The sequence below is a fragment of the Thunnus albacares genome, chromosome 12 (assembly GCF_914725855.1).
Source record: "Thunnus albacares chromosome 12, fThuAlb1.1, whole genome shotgun sequence".
Taxonomy (NCBI): Eukaryota; Metazoa; Chordata; class Actinopteri; order Scombriformes; family Scombridae; genus Thunnus; species Thunnus albacares.
The window spans coordinates 11,072,375-11,093,956 of NC_058117.1; the positions used below are offsets into that span (position 1 = coordinate 11,072,375).

Genomic DNA, 21,582 nt, shown 5'->3' on the forward strand with positions numbered 1-21,582 from the left:
TTGTCTCATCCTTCCCTAATTTCATTCATTCCACACATCATTTCCATATAAAAGTCAACATTCATTAGTTTCCAAAACTAAAATGTACTGTAACATAAATTAAATTAAATGTATTGAAGTAATCATGACAATGTGAAGTAAAAGGCGAAATTTTCACACAATGTACAACAAGTTCAGTGCCATTTGTCAAGCAGTTTATATCACAACCACACAGAGCAAAGTCTGTCAGTAGCCCTGATGGTAATCTATTCTGACAGCTGCAAAAGTAATACAAGAGTTGTAAACATTAAGGTCAAAAACAGAGTGGAGGTTCAGTGACTGTGAGGCCAGCACGAGGGTTGTATTGATATGACCAGTTTTACAGCCAAGTAGAAAAAAATGAAACAGGAGCCCACACGAAGCAGCCGAATGCTGCGTGAGTACTTGATTCCTTAGCCAGGTCAAACACTGTAAGCGATCATCCTCAGCTGTTTCAAGGGATTATTGAGACACACTAACAGAGACCTTGGTCATAGTTTTTCACCAGACGTTTGATATGGAAAAGTTTTTGCCGAAGTTCTTTGCTCTGTCTTTTCTTTGCTTGATAGTCTGGGGTCTAAAGGAAAGACAAGTTTAAAGAAGCAGATATAGTTAACATGATCCACACTCATATTAAAACTTACAAAAATTACATCATTCAGTTTTAATAAAAGGTTTTGTTATTGACATGACTTTGTGATGTTATTTGGTAATGATACAGTTATAAATGTTGGCAAACCATTAATAACTGTTTATGGGTTTCTCAATTTATAAGGTTCTTATAGTAATCCATCAATTCTGCAGTTGCAAATGTTAATAAGGTTATAAATGGATTTTTGCTTCAGATGCTCTGCCGTCCTTTTCTAGAAGATAAATACCCAAACAGACTGTTGGAGGGCTCTTCCTGATGAGCTAAAAAGACAGTGTGATGCTGGGTGTTTTCCCACAACCTGGCAACCCAAAAGTCATTCTTATTAATGGCTTATAAATGATCTCTAAAGCATTAGCAAATGATTTAAAGCCATTAATGAATGCTTATAGACAATTTGTAAAGGGTGTCTTACTAGAAAGTGGTACTCTTATTAGTTTAATCTGTTCAAAACCTGAAGTGTAAAAGTTACATATTGTGGTTTTATGGTTGGTTATGTGCCCACAGAGACTCTAGGAATTCACTGCACCTAGCCAAGAAATGTTATGTTTGGCCAGAGCTAGGGTAGCTGTTTCCCCCTGTTCTTAAAGCTAAGCTAACTGGCTGCTGGCTGTAGCTTCATATTAACAATGTTTGTTCAATGTGTCTTGTCTATTAACTCTATATTATTCCATGATTTATCCCTCTGATTTATGGTAACATTATTTGGGCTCATACATGATACCCCTCTAATCGCTGTAAACTTTATGTGCTGCAAAAAAGATTTGTAAGATTGGCAACTTTCTGAAGTGGCTTCTGTCCTTCAGAAAACTTCTTTCAGTATATGACATAGATATCCATCAGATATGTGTTTTGTTTATAAATATATGTTCTTCTCACTTTCTCTAGCATCATCTTTTAGCAGCCTCTTAAAATTAAATTCTCAAATTCATTCTTATGTATTTTGTCCCAAAATGCATATCTATTACTTTAATGTCACATTATGATACCACAGATCTAATTTATCTCACCTTTTTCAGGTCTTTCAGTCGGTTATACTCATCAGCCACACCCTGAGAATGGAAACACAAATTCTCTCTGTGACTTATGCTGACTTTATGTCATAAACCATATAAGCAAATTCTGAAAGTATATTTTAATCCTAATCACAAAAACAACAACGAAAACTAAATAATTGAATGACCCATACATAAAACTGGATGAAAACTGTATTGGTTTTGTCCTCCTGACTGTTGTTGACACTGAGGATGGACTAAACTGGCGGGTATAATTAAAGGCACAGTTATGATAATGTTCTCATGGCAGTCTGCCCTGAATTTTTCCACTCAGCGGTCTTCCCTCCTGTTTATTCCCTACCTGGTACTTCATGGAGCCCTCGTCCAACGTGTCCAACTCTCGGTTCAGCATGTGCATCTGGTCACTGATGTCATCCATCTCAGCACAGAGACTCTTATAACGGGCCAGGTCAGAGTCAAACTCCCTCTTGTACCGCCGGCGCTGCTGGTCTGAAATTATCTCTGGGTACAGCCTGGAGTGGTATATTAATATGAAGTGAATATGAAAGAATGAAATGATTACTAATTTAAAACTAAGCAGTGACAAATACAGAGGGGAATTAGCTTTTCATCAGTCTTTCTACCAGTATTAAGTTAAAAACATTTAAACCGTTGGACATCGTGCCTTTCGAGGACACTGGTGGCCAGTATTTGTGGAGTTACAACATTGTCCTCTGAAATAATATGAATACTGTCTGTTTCAGGGCTGGACATATTAAATATGTGATTGATTAGGGAAAGTTAAGTCAGAGGGAAGTCAAGCTTAATCTCAGATTGGCCTGGGATATTTTAATTTAGGCTCAACCAATAGACATTTTTGAAAAATGACACTGATGCTGATTTGCTTGCTTCAAGCTGCTGATAGTCAACATTTATGCTGGCATTCAACATCTTTAAATTTCAGCCTTTTCCTGCCTAAAACTACAACTACTACAAAAAATAATATGATAAAAACAATGCTCAGTATTTTAAAGGGGCAAAAAACCTCTGAACCAGCATGTAGACTCTTCAGCTCTTCAGTGAAACTCATCGAAATAAAAGTCTCAAAATAAGTCCCAGTTTCATTACAGTAACTAAAATAATGGTCCATAGTAACTCATCTGTCAACATCTTTGAAATTAGTTAATTATTAATTACACAGTTTAGGAAAAATAGACTTAATTTGCATTTCCATTCCACAATTAAATTAAGTCTATATGTTATCTTAATGTCTTTATCTTTACACAGATTACCTGAAGAGGTAATCTGTGTCTTTCTGGTCCAGCTCGTTCCCAGTGTCTCCTCCGGTGGTGTAACCAGTTTCATACTGGGACTCCACCATCTCCTGAGCAGCAGGCCGAGGCTCTCTGTCCTTCCTCCGGTCCCTCTCAGCGTGATGAGAAGGTTCCCTGATGTTGTCACCTTCATCTGAGGAGCTGCTGGAGTAAATTGGGACCCCGCTGTTCTGGTACAGAGGCTCAGCGGCACACTTACTCTTTTCAGCATGAAAACTTTAAAAAAGAATGACACAGACACAAAGTGTTTGATTGTGTGTAAGTTCTTGAAATTCTACAGCCACATTCATATTTAGTTTTGTCAAGTGTGAGATTATATTTAGTTTGGTGATTAACAGTGTTCTTTTTTCTTTTCCTACTGTGTGTGTATTTATTGATCATGGTGGCATTTAATGCTGTATAAATGAAGTTTAATTGAGTTGGACTGAAAAGTCAACCTGTACTGATAGTCAACCTTTAAATTGACATTCTTCATCTCTTAATTTAATTTGAGCATTTTCCTGCCTAAAACTACAGAAAACAAAAAAGGAATACGTGTCCTTGCTTTATGAACTCATCAGGTCCAATCATCACTCACCTGTTGCTGTTATATTTTCCCTCTCTGTGGATACTGACTGCTCTGTTGCCGTAGGAGACCACACTGTTCTCCGCCCTGAGGTCAGGAGCTGCTCTCTCTGATATAACAACAGTCGGTGCCTGCTGGGTGCTGCGCACTTCTCCAACATCGTTCACCTAAGACATTCAGGAAAATGGAATCTGAATCTCAATATTTAATGTTTGCGGTTTCTGTGCGATGCAGATGCAGAATGCTGAAAACACTAAACACTACAATGAATTTCTGCATTTAGAATTTTAAAATGTTCCACCAAAGTGCAAATAATTTGATTCTGTTCGTGTGGAGACAGAAAATCAAGGGTAACAGAAAACACAAGTTTGTGTGATCTGTATTTATTCTACAAGGGAAAACATACAGCATAGTAGTGTACATGAGAACTTACAGAACATACAGAACTTTGCATTGCTATGATGCTCAGACTGCACTAAATCTGTCACATACTGTAGCAGCAAAGTGCAAAACTGAAGAGTCCTCTACACAGCTCAGCGCACTGTGCTCAAAAACACTCCAGTGAGAGAGCCTGTGGCACTGCCAGACATGTATGCATGTAGCCAGACAGATACAAGAACAAACACATACACACACACACACACACACACACACAGTAGCCTTTGCTACAATGTGACACACTGCAGTAAAGTGAAAAGCAGCTCTAACATCCATCAACCCCAGAGAGCAGAAAGTCCCTTCCTCTGGGTTTCCAGGATCATCAGTGTCTCACCTCAAATCCTTTATTTCCTCTCCTGTTTGTCTCCTAAATCAACTATCAGAACCAATAAATTGGGAGGAAACACACAAAAGCAATTTTCTCAACTGTGTCTGACATGAAATGCATGTTAGCGAAGGAGTGTGTGTGTGTGCATGTGTATGTGTGTTCAATCATCATGATAACACTGAGAAAGGCTTAGACAAGAATGAAATCAGTGGAACAAACATTTTAGCTGTTCCTTCTTTCTCAACTATCAGGTAAACATGCAGCAGAGCATCAGGTTTCTTCACTCTCAGACAAAAAACAGGACAGTGTGCTTATCAAACAGAACATTTAAACACCTACAGTGCAACACAGAAATATTAAAATCCTGTACAGATACAGAAAGAGGTGAAAAGCATTACAAAAATGCATGGTCAGACATCCTACAAGTATTAAGAAAGATATCAAACACTAAAACTGCATTATGTCTTACGTAATATATTGTCTTACTGTATGATGCATCATTAATGAACTCTAGTCTTTGGCCTATATCTGGATTGGAGTGTTGTCACACGGGATGAGGATCTGGGAAAAGCAGCCTGTGAAATAGATCTCATGAATGTCAAGTCGGAGGATGATCCTCTATGAGGAAAAAACTTCTAGAAACTGCAGGGAATCCGATACGCTGCTGTGACAGCCTCTGCTTTGTGAAATTCAAGTGCTATTAATTTCTGTGCTTTTCAGTCCAGCCAGCATTTGTGAAACTGACACAGTTTTTAAAATCCAGAGAGCTAAGAGAAGTGGATGTGCTGTATAGACAGAGAGTGACAGACTGATTTTATGGATATATTTTAGTAGCCGAACTAATTCTAAATGCAGATTTTTGTATTTATCAAGTAATTGTGTTGAAAGGTAAGGTAAACAGTTATGACATACTCACAAGGCTGTTTCTTGCTATACGCAGACTATGAATGTGCGTCGGGCCCCCCTGACTGCTAGTCCAATATTCATTTAACTACCCTGTGGTCGTTTGGCGTTGCAGGAGTTACATAACCGAGCGTCCTCAGCGGTCTTGCCATAATCAGTATCAATCATGAGATTGGCCAGCAGCTGTCCTATGATGACATCATTGATGACTTTGCTTCTAAAAAATCTATGAAGTGAAATTTTGAAGATGGTAGTGATGATGATGATGATGATGATGTTAACAATGCAACTTAATTCCTTAAATTTAAATAAGTTATTTATGTGTAAAAAGCAGCATTTGGTCTCTTTTATATGCTTATGGAATATGATGCAGATTTGGTGTGTATTCATGAGAGCTTGAAATGGGGATGGGGGAGGGGGGCAAATAAGTGATGTAAAATAAAATTATTCAAAAAACCCCAAATCCTCACTTTTGAGGATGCAAATGTTTGGTATTTTTGCTTGATAAAAGATGAATCAATTATCAATCTTAATTATATTTCATTAATAATTTCAGCACTTTTTTCTACTTTAAGTTCCGCAATATAAAATAAATCCATATCACCACAAAATATCTATTTTTGCATAAACCATTATAGGATATTTATTCTCTTCTCTTTATTTACACACTTGACACTTCATCATATCGTGTTTTATAGTCTTAGTTCTCTGGCTTTTTGAGAATTGGTCATGTAAATAATTAATTAAACTAATTAAGCTGTCCCTTTCCGTATGCAAGCGGCATTCAATTTTCCAAGTTTATACTGTATTTCCTTTCGAGATTTAGTATTCTACATTCTGCATTATAATTGCATCTTCTCTCAATTACTACACTTTTCCGGTTCTGTTCAATGAAAATGTGGCTCAAAACACAAGATGTGGCTCAAAACACGAGGAAATGACTTCTATGCCAGGCGTCCAATCTGCAGCAGTGGGAAGCAGCCCCATCGCAGACTGAATCATTTAGCGCCACCACTCTCTGTGGGGATTCACACAGCAACACTGAGGCAACTCAACCCTTTTTATACATTATACATGCCACATACATTATATATGCCTCCCTGCAAGGCAAGCATCTTCACTGCGATACAAGAGTGCCCCAGAATAGGGCCTGCATCTCGATGAAGCGACTCACTACATACGCACTTTACAATGATAGGCAGTATGTAGGCCAAGGCCTCACTGGATAAACTGATTGAATATGTTTCTTCCCTTTCCATAATGAGGCATGGTGGACATAATACATTCATAGTACATTGCTTCTCCAATAGATTAATCACTGATAAATACCACATGAGGCTACCGCTGTGAAATACAAACAGCACAGCAGTCACCGGGCTCTACAGCAGCATGACTACCTGCTAAATGCTAGAGCACTGATGGTCTAGACTAGGACAGGAAGAGAACTGCAGTCTATAGAGTCACTGTCAGACACTTTGTACATCCATCTATCCATTGCTACAACAACTGAAGTTGTCATTTTACTGTAGTGGAAATGCATTATTCACATGGTTGCAAGAGTCTCTTGTGAGATCAAGACTTGTATGTTCTTGTACTTGTATGTATGAACAATGCACAGTGAGGACCACTGGATGTTTGTAAAAACAAGACAAAGACTTTACAGCAGATGCTGAAGCGGGTCATTCATTTTTTAAGGTATTTGGACCTTGATTAAGATTTTGACCTGATGGTGGCACTAGATGAAAAGTCAGGAAATCACCTCAGTGATTATATCCTGAGGGGGGCTTCAATGAGTGTAGGCCTACCAAATTTCATTGCAATCTATCCTAAAGCAGTTGAGATATTTCACTAAAAACCACAAATGTAAAGATCAAGTCTTTATGTTTTTACAATTTCAACTACAGCTTTAGCATAAATGGTACAAAGTCTTCAGAGCCTTGCTTTAAAGAGGATGCTGTACTTTTCTGACATTTTCTTTGATTAATTATGCAGAGAATGTTATTAATGAAAAATGAAGAATAAATACATAACCAAAGAAAAATGATCATTGCTATAGAAAGTTTATAGATGTCTTTCTTTGTTGAAATTTATGGTGCAGTGTGTTTTGAACCTGCATGGTTCACTACTTCTACCCTACTTTCTATACTGGATTTATCAAATATTGCATATTCAATTTAGAGACAACTATACCTTTTAGTCAGGGACACACTGAGTCATTTACATCATGTGTGATTATGACTGTGTACAGGAAATGTGCATATAGTATCTGTTCAAACAATCTAAAACTGGAAACCTGGCTCTAAACCATGAGGTTAATTACTATAAAAGAGTCTCGTGACCTGTTTCTTGTCACTAGAGATTGTGCCCTGTTGCTTGTCACCCATTTTTATGGGTCTCTCTGCATCTGTTATCACTAGGCTGGTTAATGATTAGTCAGAGTGAAACTTGGGTGTGCCAAAGATAAAGACCAATATTCTCTGAGTCAACAACAGCATAATGGGAGCTTGTGAAACCTATTGGTCACTTGCAAGAAAAAAGAATCATGACCATGCTGACTGGTAACTTGAAAAGAATAAACATGAGATTGCAAGCAGTGAAGTCACTCAGGATTTTGTTTCTTTGGAGAGAAGAAGCTGGAGAAAAACTAGAAATAAATATAAACCACATGGCTTCAAAGTCTTTTCATCCTTTTCTACCATACCATGAAGAAATAAATAATAAAGGAGGCTGAGACTTTCCTCACCCAGTCTTGTACATCCTGCCCCTCCGACTGCCTGACCAGCGGCTCATCCCAGTAGATGTTAGCTTTGCCGTGGCGCCAAATCTTGCTGCGGGTCTTGTAGGCGTAGTAAGCAGACAGGGACAGGGACAATACCACCATCAGACCCAACACTAATGCTACCGCCTGAGGAAAGAGAGTAAATTATAAAACCGAATAGAAGAGAATAGAATAAAATAGGACACTTCAACTAACCTCCTCGGGGTCCATGTAGCAGTAGTGGTGCAGGTATTGATTGTACATGGGGAACCCCCCGGGAAAACCGGCCCCCACGCTGCCACTGAGACTGGGGCTGCCCTGGATGTTCTGGCACATCATCAGCATGGGGTTGTACAGCATGCTCTGTGAGCTCTGAGACATCGGGTTCACCCCGATCACGAAGATGATGTCGATGATGCCCTAGAAAGATAGAAAGTCAGGATCAATCACAATTGTGATTTAAATGCCATTATATATTATGTTTGAAAAGTGCTGCCAGTGCAACATTTTAGAAAACACAACAAGCACTTTCATGACATATGTCACTGGGGCTGCAACTAACGATTATTTTCATTATTGATTAACTTGCTGATTATTTTTCCAATTAATCATTTTGTCCATGAAATAGTGAAAAACAAAAAAATAGTGAAATAGTTGGCAACCAACAGCCAACAACCAAAAGATATTCACTTCACTGTCATGTATAACAAAGAAAAACACTAAATCATCACATTTCAGGAGCTGAAAATATTTGGCATTTTTGCTTAAAAAAATGACACAATTATCAAAATAGTTGCCAATTCATTTAAAGAGGGGGTATGAAATTGTAACAATATTTCATATCCCCTCTGAACTGGTTGTTTTAACATTTTTCTGCCCAGATTATTTTGTATAATGTCTGGTCACATGAAATGGTATCATAACTTCCTTATTGTGATGTACTTACTTTTCTTTTAAAACAGGATGTTGGGGTAGACATTAGATAGTAATGGATCAAGCTTAAAGTGACTATAATCCATATTTTTGTATTAACAATTGATCAAATGACTAGGCCTATCTCAAATTTGAAAGATGTCACTCATAGCGATGAACCCACAGAGAATTATCACTCAACTCACTTTCTCTGCTCTCTTGTTGTTTTTGGTTGCAGCAAGCAGATGTTTCTAGCGAAAAAAAGTTCCTAAAACCCACTGCATACTACCTTCCCATCACCAAACAGCAGTGAGGCGACTATTAGCAACTAGCTGGTGAACATAGTGGAGCGTTTAGCAGCTAATGAGCCAGCTTTTAGCCTCTGTCAGGTCATAGTTTTGTGCTTGCTGGTCCATATGGGTGACTCCTAACAGCTTTGTGACTTTGATATACATTTGTCAGGATCAAGAATTTCCTTTTTAACTCATAATTTTGCACACTCATAAGAAGGGAAACAAATTATTCAATGGTAGCAACAAAGAGAAGTGAGTGTCAGAAGGGGCAGAGATTGAATCAATAGACCAGAATGCAACATGGCTACAAGACATGCTTTTGAATAAGAAGTGCAACACTTTGTGAGCTGGAAACACCCATGGCCTCTTCCTCTTACTACAACATCACTATTAGAATCTCCACCTGCATGTATAAACCACAGATAACTGAAACATGTTGTCCTGTGAGCCAGTCTGGGAAGTGGACTAAATCATTAGTCTGAGGTAGACTCACCTGAAGGACAGCTAAGATGATATCACTGATGAACACAGTGAGGTAGAACCTGCATCCCCTCATGACCCCCGATCGTGAGAAACTCCCCACCAGGAACCCTAGTGAAACCAGGAAGTTGATGGCCGCCATGGAGATCATCGCCGACTTGGCAGAATGTGGTGTCATGTAGGAGCCGCTGTAGCCATAACTGCCTCCATAGTATCCTGACCCTGTCCCTGAAACACCACTCCCTGTGGCCCCAACACCGTAGCCCCCATACCCAAATCCATTCATGTCCCACACCAAGGTTGATGCCACAAAGGCGAAGATGAGGAAACACATGAGCACTGTAGCTCCCTGGAAGGTTTTGACGAAACCAGGGGGAGAAAACCAGCGGTAGAAGTGTTGAGGTTTCCCCTCCATGTAGTAGGAGTCTGGTGGGAGATTGTAGGTGGGGGGAACATTTTGGCTCTGGGGAGTGTGGACGCTCCTCGGGGGATAGAAGCTGTGGGAGGCGGTGCTGTAAGGCGGGCTGTACACAGGGGGGCTATCATAGTACCGAGGCTCATACATGGTTTAGTAGATATTCCTGCTGTTTCACCTGGAGGAAGGGGGAGAAAATATGATGAAATTAATTCATGGTAAAAGGAGTATTCTTGTTACATAGCTTCACATAGTTTATACATGTCACAGTGCCACTATAAACTAACATTTAAAAGCATTTAACAGTGATAAGTACTTTAAAGTGATTCCTTGATAAGAAAATGACTTTAAATGAAAATTATGAATACAAAAAATAAAATAATTTTATTACAAATGCTTTGTTTCTCAGTCCTTTCAGCGCTTCTGTTAATTTGATGTAACTAAATGTTTTCAGCATTGTCTGCTGCACAGCATGCACCTCTCTGCCCTTCATTCACCTCAGCCCATCCCTGAACCCTGTCTCCGGTATTGCTGATCTACACTTCATCACTCCAATGGAACTCAACCCAACAGGCTTCAATAATTCAGACAGACAGCAGATAAGAGGCGAGCTGGGGCAGCCATGCGTGGTGTTTACTGCAGGGAGAGCCACACAGAGGTGTTCCTTCCCTGTGCTGCATCTACAGTATGTTACCTGTGCACCTGCTGGGAGTCAGCCCCACTGAGAGAGAGAGAGCTACAAAATAAGCCCAGTCAGGCGTGGCAGAACTGTTTGGGGTTTTTTTGTTTTGTTTTGTTTTTGATTAATTGCATATTGTAGCTTATTTAACTTTACAAAATTGTACAAAAAAAGAGAACAGCAAAAGTAAAAGTTTCACAGTTTTTTTTTTCAATGTAAACTGTAACCCCCCTGTCTGTCCTCTTAAGGAGGCGCAAGTACCTCAACACATGAACGAAACAAACTCATCCATTCTGTTATACAGCACATCAAAACACACTGTCATATTTACCCTCTGTCCACTTTCCATTTTAAGTGAAAGATCTGACACCTTTATTTAAAAGTGATCATTTTCAAATCCTTCAAAGTCAAATTTAACTTTTTTTAGATCATTGAACAAATATAATAGGAGCTATTTATTTAAACCTTCAAACAACAGTAACAATGAAAGTAGAGTATTGGCATTACACAACTTACCCAGATACTAAAAAGCGTTGTTCAACTTTGCACCCGTCCACATTCACACTCGTCTGCTCTCTAGAAGCGTAATGTCCGCTTTAAAGCTCTTTGACGATCGTAAACTTCGTCATTTTCCATGGCTGATACCTTCTCTTCTAAAAAAAAAAACGGGAAAGAAGCATGCGGAGTCTCCTGACTCACCGTGGGCCCGCAGCGACTCAGTGTCTCAGCAGGTGCACATTTCACCTCATACTGACCTCCTGTTCTCACATGATGTCTCATAGTTCACAGGCTGCAGCTAGATTCAGTTTAAATTATTCTCCATCAGCCCCAGTCCAGTTCATGTAAAACCCTGTGCCTTTTAGAAAGTGTATGGATGTTTTTTGGATATTTTACTAATGACCCACATATTTGGAGTATATAGTAAATATGTACCATATATGATTTTTTTTTTTAAACTACTACCAATAATAACATTATTATTATAGTAGTAATTGGTAGTAGTACATTTAATAGTCATTGTTATGTAGCCAGCTGTTGTCCTAAGTGGTTATACAGTGAAAAACTTACCCCACACATACTGAAGTGCAAACTAATGTTTTATAGTGTCAGTGTGATACTGAAAGCAGCCACCCACTGTATCTTTATAGTCCAACATGCAGTGAACCAACACCCAGAATACTTCTGGTTTAGTGATTGAAAAGTAGGCAATAACTGTGGCTTTACTATCTCTACTGTAGTATACATGTGTCTAGATTACTTTTCACCAGCCAATAGTCTGCAGCAAACATCACTGTCTTTGTACTGCTGCACTAAAAGGTCCAAATGACCAGAAATGCTGCTGTCTCCTTTGACGCAACAGAATAAAAAAGAGGAGAAAAACAATGTAATCATAGCTCGATACACTCTGATGTTGTTATGAAACTGTAGGTTAGGCACTGATGATAATGTAGGCATATATGGTGTTTTTATAGCTGAGTGGATGCAGTAAAACTCAGCAGAAGTGTGGGAGTTTCATCTAATAGCATTTGGTTCCATATGATAAACGAGATGGATGGTTATTACAGTATGTCATCGCTAAGATGTTTTATACTAATCAGACAAAGCAACAAAGTGACAACTCCATTTTAAGGGATTTCAATTTACGCAATGTGCATTCAGTTACAATTGTTTCAAGGGAAGTAATAATAGATTTGTTTTAAATTTTGTAGTTTGGTGAAATAATCAATTGTCATGTTATATGTTTTGGATATAGTCCTTTGGATGATAGCTGCTGTCTAAAATGTACACCTAGACGACTGACACAGTGTCCAACAGTCAAACCTAAACAGTGATTAAAACACAACTTTGGTGTTTTTCTATTACCCAAATTGCTTTCTGGTGTTTTTTAGTAAGCTAAATATCAGTATAATAAGTCAAAGGTGTAAAAAAGATGTGTACTGTGTGCTTACTGAGTGTTTGATTAACACTAACAACTCAAAACACTTCACAGGGTGCTGAGATTCACAGCTTTCAATACTCACTTGATTCTTCAACAACAACAATTATAATACAGATATTTTTCTTTGGTGCTTATACAGAAAATCACAAAACGAAAAGACAATAAAAAAACATAAAAGACATTGATTACCTAATGATCAGTTAACAGTTAGGTGGTGAGAACCAAACCAAGTAGCCTACATTAGTCTTGAAGCTGCCAACGCAGAACCAAAAATAAGTTGTAAAGACAATATGAAATGGTAGTGCAAATAACAAACAGCATACAGAAAAAAAAATCAAAAAACAAACAAAAAACTTTATCAAACAAATTTTCATATACAGTACATTTTGTAAAAACTGCAATAATTGGCAGGACTTGAATTTGAAAATAAACATTAAATCGGCATGTTATTTCCCATCATTGACACAAATTACATGAATATAACAAGAAAATGCATCATGACATACAATGAAAACTGTATGTCATGATGGAGTGTATCATGTATCCATTATGATGCTGTAGCACAGGTGTTATTATTATGTCATACACAAGGTTTCATGTTAACTCTAACCTTATGTTGATACCCATAAAAAATGTCCGTAATCCATGTGTCTATCTCAGAAAAATATGCTTTTCACTTAAAACACAATAGTCCCAATGCATTCAATATACTGATGCAACATTTCACAAATAAGAGACAAAGCACAGATTTCAAAAAATATGTTATTTGTTTTGTCTTGTCATGATGTCTGCAGATATTCTCTCTCTGGTATTCTTCATGTCCGACCATTTGCCATGGTTTCCTCGTCAAAAGTGCGGATTCTGTTTTTTATGTGGCTTAATTTGGCTTTCAAATAGTCACAACGTTCCTTTTTCTCTAGGAATGCAGGCTCCTGTAAAACACACACACACCAACACACAGAATAATTTATTGATTATTAATTTATTTTCTTTTTCTTCTGATAGCTGTTGCCTGATTTGTTTATATAATGCAGCTGTGTTAAATGAGAATTTCCAGAGTTATATTATTTGCATCAGTGGACAGCATTATTGAAAAAAGCAAATATTACCTGGATGTTTACACAACAGTAGCATTTCTAACACATCTCTGGGTTAAAATTTAAGAATGATTTTTTAATTGTTTCAGAGTGAACAGACAAAGCGTCGGGACTCCATCACTTACACTCTTTTTCTGCTGATACTTCTTCAGAATGTTTTGAATCCTCTGCCGATCCTAAAGAAATGATAATCAAATGGTTTGCACATGACATAAAACACTCAAACTCAATGTAGGAATGGAGATTTTTAATTTCTCTGTACAATTAAGAGGTCCAATCATGACCTTTTGACCTCATATTAAATCCTGGTATAGTATATCAGTTCACCTGCTGGCTTTTTCCATCTTTGAGGAGTCGAGCCATCATATCATCCAGCTCTCTGAATTTATTGAGGGTGGTGCTGATGTCTCTGTGAAGGTCCTTGTACTCCTGATACTGGTCATTGAAAACAGCTTTGTACTTTTCCCTTTCTTCCACGCAGCTGATCTCCGGATACTTCCTACAGGAAAGGATTTTAGGGAAGACTGAGAAGTGGCATGACATGTATGAACTGATTCTTCTTTTTGTGAGGTGTCAGATTAAGAAAGAATATCTTAACATCTATACTTGAAAAGTTTACTCACATGATGTAGTCTGCGATGATGTGTACTTTGGGGATGTATTCAGGCGCTGTGGTTCTGTTCAGACTGACTGGATGCTTATGGACCTCAGAGACTGGTGCATGCTGATTGATGTGATCTTTACTCAGAGACCTATCTGTTTCATCCTTGAATGATATGCGTTTTGTTCTTTGGGGGGCGAGTGGGATGTAGTGATGATGCTCTTCTTGAGGCTAAAGGTGAAAGTTAAGAGTATCATTCAGAAAACATGAACCACACAGTGTGTGCAGGCCTGTGTCATCATTACAACGAGCTTTTTAAGAGGCAGAGGGGGAAAATTTAGGTTAAGCAAAATGTCAGAGAAATACAAAAAAAGCACAGCTAGAGGGGAAAAATACTGGCCCATTCTTTTGCTTTGACAAGCTAATCCTGTGAAGCTGCATTCCCTCAGCTGGGAGATGAAATTATTATGTTCACTCCTGGCCTCTCAGCCTCTCTTATTTGACATAATATATTAGCTGACCATGCTGTTTCTCACCCATGGTGGCTGTGATGCTGCACTCCATGTTCTCCATTTGCAAATAGTAATAAGCTTGATAGCTGTTGAAGGGAACAATCAAGTTCTTGGTACATATCAACAACATTGTGTCTGTTTTATTTGCACATATCACTATATTGTATTGAGCATGCAGATGTATTGCTTGTATATCTGAGTCATCTGTATGAATTAACATGGAGAGAAATTGACTTATGTGTCTGTGCCAATGATAGCAGACACCACTTCTTGTCAGTCTAATCTAATGCTTTAAAATATTGAATTGGATATTTACTGAATTACTAATCTGGTGTATTGTGCTAATTAAATCATATCAGATGCCAATGGCGAGTCCATTATTAGGATTTAAGTCACATGGCTGTAACATAACAGTGTTGATGTTAGTATACCATTATCAGCTATCAGGAGTTATTTGCTCATAGTAGTGTGCTGTCAAATCAAAAATAAACATGTGCAGTGTGGATACTAAAGACACTGAACTAACTGGGTTACCCAGCATGCCATGGGACACATGTATCTGCTGCCACACCAGTGGGACACATTGTATATATTGGATATATTGTAACAGGTACAATATGTTCCTCATTGAGAAAAAGCATCAAACGCATAGTAGCAGAACAATTCAGTCTACTTCACCTTTAACTTATCTACTTCAGGCACATTTCTACCAAGAGGGCTGCATGGTCAATAAAGGTATGAAAAAACAGTGATTTACAGCTTTAGAAAGAATCCTGGTTGTTTGCCATGGCATTGGCCAGCAGAAAAAAGCTGACATATCAATTCCAAAAAAGAGCACGCTCACTGCAGATTGTCTTGACTGACTTTAAAATAAATTGGATTTGCTCTGCCCTGCTGCTTTGGGCCTGTTGTTGGCTGGTTTGCAGTCGGTAAAAGTATTGCTTACTCTCTCCTACTATAAATGTGGTGTTTGATATAACATGTCTACTTAAAATAACTCTTAACTTGACAAATATACATTTAGACATTTCCTATTTCTCACACATAATGTGACCTAAGACCTGTGTGTGTGATAGAGCAACAGAGACAGAGTAAAGGGGAAAAAGCATGGGTTAAATCTTCAGAAGCTGACTGCACTGTCCAAAACCAGTGACAGTGAACACTTTAAAGGAGAACATTGCACTGTTTTCTATATGTTGCATTCTATTTTAACCACACATATTCTTGTGATTCTTCAACACGGTCGACCACAACATATCACTAGGCCAACTGGAAAACTTTTCTACTACTCTCAACTGGGACTTTCTGGCACAGTACTAAACTGGTTTGAATCCTACTTAAAGGACAGGGACTACTTTGTGTCTATAGATAATTACACATCTGAGCAGACAAAAATGACATGTGGAGTTCCCCAAAGCTCCATTCTGGGGCCACTTCTGTTTAACATCTTCATGCTCCCACTAGATCAGAGTATGGAAACAACAAAATATGTTACCATAATTATACAGATGGCATACAAATTTACATAACCATATCACCAGGAGACTATGGTCCAATACAAGCACTGAGTAAGTGCATTGAACAAATCAACTATCTGATGTGCCAAAATTTTCTTCAATTAAACAAAGATAAAACTGAGGTAATTGTTTTTGGAGCCAAAGAAGAGTGATTGAAAGTTAGTGCCCATCTTCAATCAATAGTGTTAAAAACCACAAACCGCAAGCCAGAAATCTTAGTGTAGTCATGCACTCAGACCTGAATTTCAACAATTACAAACAATTACAAAGTCAACCTACTATCACTTTAAGAATAATTCAAGGATTAAAGGACTTATGTCTAAGCAGGATTTGGAAAAACTTGTCAATGCATTTATCTTCAGTAGCCTCGCCTACTGTAACGGTGTCTTTACAGGTCTCCATAAAAAATCAATCAGACAGCTGCAGTTGATTCAGAATGCTACTGCTTGAGTCCCCACTAAGACCAGGAAAGTGGCTCACATCACTTTAGTTGTCAGATCTGACTACACTGGCTTTCTGTCTGTCAAAGAATTGAATTTAAAAGCCTACTGTTGGTTTGTAAAGCACTGAATGGTTTAGGGCCAAAATACATTTCCGATCTGCTACGTTATGAACCCTCTAGACCTCTCAGATCGTCTGGGACAAGTCTGCTTTCTGTCCCCAGAGTCTAAACTAAACATGGAGAAGCAGCGTTCAGTTTTTATGCTCCTCATATCTGGAACAAATTCCCAGAAAACTGCAGGTCTACTGCAACTCTCAGTTCTTTTTAATCAAGGCTGAAGACTTTTCTGCTTGCTGCTGCCTTTTATCAAATCAAATCTGAGGCTTTTTATTAATATCTTACACTGCACTGTAACTTCTACTCTCCTGTTTTATCTGTCTTTTCTGTGTATTCTATTTTAGCTTATTTTTACTTATTTAAGACTTTTTAATTGTATTTAAATGTCTTTTTATATTGCCTTGTGTTGGTTTTACATTCTGTCTTGATGCCTTTTATGTTTTATGTAAAGCACTTTGAATTGCCTTGTTGTTGAAATGTGCTATACAAATAAACTTGCCTTGCCTTAAAAACCTCCAAAACTGTATTTATTCGGAGCAGCTCCCATATACAACTAAATGCAGGTCTTCAATAAGAGGCATAAGCATTTTTATATTTTTTTAAGATTATTTCCCTCACACTTTGAATTTAGAAGTAATGAGCTTGTCTTTCATCTAAAATTTCCACAGAAGTGAACTGTACCTTGTTTTCAAAGTATTCCCTCTCCCGGCGTGCTGCCTCATGCCTCCACATCTTCAGACATACCAGGAAACTTCCCAGATATATTGCCATGTTGATGAAGATGAAAGCAGTTCCCGCCATCTGGCCCCCGTCAACTCGACAGAGATTGGCCATGATGGGGTTGATACCTATAGTCATGTAGCACAGCCCCCCGCGGTTCAAGTCATTCAGGTACACAATTCCTGCTGCCATGTAGAACAGGAACAGCGCTACGTTGATGAAGGCCTCTGTGAGAGGCCACCAGGCGGAGTCGAGGAGGATGGTACGATAATACATAGTCATTCCCATCACCAAGAGAATCAGTGTTATGATCCAGGAGACTCCAGCTACAGCCAGAATGAAGGGAGTCATAGGACCTCTGTAGCTGTACCCAGACAGACCTTGCCCGTTGTTATATACACCATTATAGAGGCCGTAGGCGTTGGACCACTCACTATCTTTCTGGACGTAGGCAATGACACAAGCAATGACCATCCCCCCAAATAGGAGCTCAAGTCCAGCAAGAAGTCTGAGCAGGCCAGGCCACGATTTCAAGTAAGAGTACTTCTGGTTGTAGACCTCCAACTTCTCAGCGTAGTACTCTGCAGGGTGGATGCTAGTCAGCAGAGATTCCTCTCGTGGGCCCTGATGAAACAGATCATCAGTGGGGCTCTCCCTTAACAAAGGCTTAAAGTTCTGGCTGGAGTCATCCAGTGATTCATCCCAGTTCCTGCGCTCCACCAGTGGACTCACAGGAGGGCTCACCCTGGTCCCATTGGGAAGGATCTGGATCCTGCTGGTACTGGCTTCAGAGTCATTTACACTGTCACTTTTCCTTGACCATTTATGGACAATGCCCCCCCAAGAATGTGGGATGAGGGATTTCAGCCTGTCCTTCATGCTCCCTTTTTTGTCATCATCCTCCTTCTCTGCGTAAGGTGGAGTGCTGGATGTGCGGCCTGTGGAGTAAGTGTCACTATCATCCTTGATATTATCTGGTGTGGGTGTGTGAGTAACCCACACAGGCACTGGTGGATCACTAATGGAGTTCCTCTTGCTAGAGGAGGACCCGACCACACTCTCTGGCTCTTGCCTTGTGAATTTCCTGCTCCAGCCTTTCATGCTGCGGGCTGATTTTGGTGATTCATTGAAAAAGGAGCAATCACAGAATCTTCATGAGACATGAAGAAGGAGAAACTGTGTGGGCAAAGATAAATTATTAGTTTTGTGTATTTATTCATGCAAGCATACAGTATAAATGTACCATGCTTTGAAATCTATGATTAACACTCCTGAATCACAACAAAATAAGTCTGTGCAAGAGTCAGATTTATGAATTTTGAACTTTATATCAGATTTCATAAATGTGTAAGTTGTATTGACAAAAAGAACTGAGATATAATTGTGATACCCAGATTTTTTTCATTCTCTAAGATAAAGACAGCATGAAATAATGGTAGCAGTCATATTAATCTTAAAAGACTCTTCCAGTGTTTCTCGTTCGCATGTATACTTCACATTTGTACTGACATTTTTGAATGCAGGGCAGTGTATAATCATATAATCTGATTGACGTGAATTTTCTACCATTGGAGAAAAGCAGAAACAACCTGCAAACACAACACTGACATATTATCACCTTTTAAGTTGTAAACCTGTTAGCAAACAGTTGCTTATCTATCTACACAGTACTTCCTTTTAAGAGGGAGTTTTTCTTTGCCACTTAGAGCAACTTAAACTGGTTTGAGTTTATAATCCATCACAATAAACATAAAGACATTACTTTTTTGTAAATCTTACATTATCATTACATGGTAATGCAGTCACAACAATAAAAAAAGTGACTTTGATTTAAAAAAAAAAAAGATTTTATATTGAATGATTGAATGGAAAACAACTGATAACAGTATTCGCAAAATACTCAACTGTGATGTAAAATATATGTTATTTGTATCACAGGGGCTAAAATCATCATCATCATATTGTGTAGATCAGTATTAGAAACACAGTAGAACAACTCAAACAGAGGACACAACATGGAGCTCCACTGTAAGATCCCAGGCTACAGCGCTGCTCAGGCTCAACTAATAACAGAGGACTTTAAGCTGAGCTGTGACTCACAGTACGCTGCCGCACAAGCTCTTAATACACAGCAACAGTCATGAAACTGTCACAGCACCCCAAAGTGGAAACACATTAACAACACAGAGCACATTTGTTGTTGAGAAAAATGAAAACTATCTGAAAACCACCACCTTTCCTTACCTGCTTGGCCTCTACTTCTCACTTTAGTCTGGTCATGCAGGTGTTTAGCTTCTTTATAAGGAAACAGGAACTGATAGCTACTGTGAAATGGCCTCCCTGTCCACCAGGCCTACTCAGCTAGTCAGTCTCTCAGGTGACTCACTGCTGGTGTTAGACGCTCAGTTCCGCACACACACAGGGTGATTGGCCAATGAGTGTGGAGAGCTGAAAGGGGGAGTTAAAGCTTAAACATTAAACTTGAACTGCCCCTGTGCTGGAGGTGGTGACTGGCACTACTAGGTTAATCTGACTGTGAGAGAAAGAGAGGCTAGCTGTTGATATTTAAAAACAGAGGAGAGGAGGTGTGAGCTACCCTGAAATGAAATCCAAATAACTCACCACAAGTGCTTTGATAGGGCCTGGACAGCTGTTTAGGCTGCTTAGAGTTCATACAATTCAATTCAAGTTACTTTATTTCCTCAGGATCATTCACAGTACTGCTTTCCATGAAGTTCTGGATACATATACAAGCCCATTTGTCTAGTAGTACTTAAAGTATTATGGATATCATTTGAGACTATCAACAGCAGTAGCTTGTCCAGGAGATTACACTCATTTTTTTGAGACAAGCATGTTTGATATCAGTCCTACGGTATCAATTACATCTCATATCTAAGATCTGTGAAATACTGCTTTATCATCCCGTCATTTATGAATAATTCATTTTCATCTCAACTGTGTCATATTGTGTTGTACTCACAGGAGGAGCTAAAGTGTTTGGCACTAGAGGGCAGCAAGCTCCTGTGCTTCTCCTGCACATCATTGCCACCTCTCTCTCTCTCTCTCTCTCTCTCTCTCTCTCTCTCTCTCTCTCCTTCTCTCTCTCTCTCTTTCTATATATATATATATATATATATATATATATATATATATATATATATATATTATTGAGTGTGGTCTGCCTCTTTATCCCATTTACTGTCTCTCTCTGACTCTCTGTTGCATTTTATGTTTTTATACCTGACCTGTCCCTTGTGAACATCAGCTAACATCATTGTTCCAGTGTCTTTAGGACATGTTTCTTCAGCCATGTGTAAAGAATAGTAGCTAAATTCATGAAATACATTGAGATAATGTTTCCAAGGAGCTAACTGCAGGCACTTTTAACGTAACCCAGTTTGCAGTCTGTCTTACTGCAACACTTCCCTTTAGCAATGACACTATGGCTTCTATTCAGATTTAACCCTCCATATTTGACTCCGGGGATCATTCCTGCTGTATAATGTGACGTCACTCTGTGCCAGCGATTCTTCCAGAGCAGCACTGATTTTCATGTAGAGAAAGCTCGGGGCAAGGACATCTGTAGTGACCCCCCCCCTCTCCACCCCCACACACACACTCTGCAGTACTCATAAGCCAATACAGTACAGTAAACACATAATGCAACCCACTCTCTCAAGTGAGTAGTGAGTCCCACCAGTGGCCTTGGCCCGGGGCTACCTCATCTGGTGCTGCCTTGCATGTCCTCTACTCCTGACGCAGGTGCCTACTCAGCCGCAAATAATATGCAGAACAATGCAAAAATCATGTGGAGAGAAGGGTATGGATTATATATAAAATAGAGGACTAACATGTAAAATAGTTACA

General features: G+C 38.8%; 1 protein-coding gene across 1 annotated transcript; it reads right to left on the bottom strand.

The window, feature by feature from the left end:
• Positions 1-8: 8 nt before the first annotated feature.
• Positions 9-20,217, bottom strand: LOC122994705. The gene is made up of 15 exons (XM_044369524.1): positions 19,957-20,217; positions 17,674-18,888; positions 14,427-14,635; positions 14,131-14,302; positions 13,929-13,979; positions 13,533-13,638; positions 11,325-11,341; positions 9,687-10,229; positions 8,205-8,408; positions 7,974-8,135; positions 3,574-3,728; positions 2,955-3,212; positions 2,024-2,195; positions 1,678-1,719; positions 9-595 (listed from the first exon to the last, which is right to left on the bottom strand). The coding sequence occupies exons 2-15, from the start codon at positions 18,811-18,813 to the stop codon at positions 494-496; spliced, it is 3,333 nt and encodes a 1,110-aa protein (XP_044225459.1). The 5' UTR covers positions 18,814-18,888; positions 19,957-20,217; the 3' UTR covers positions 9-493.
• Positions 20,218-21,582: the final 1,365 nt, after the last annotated feature.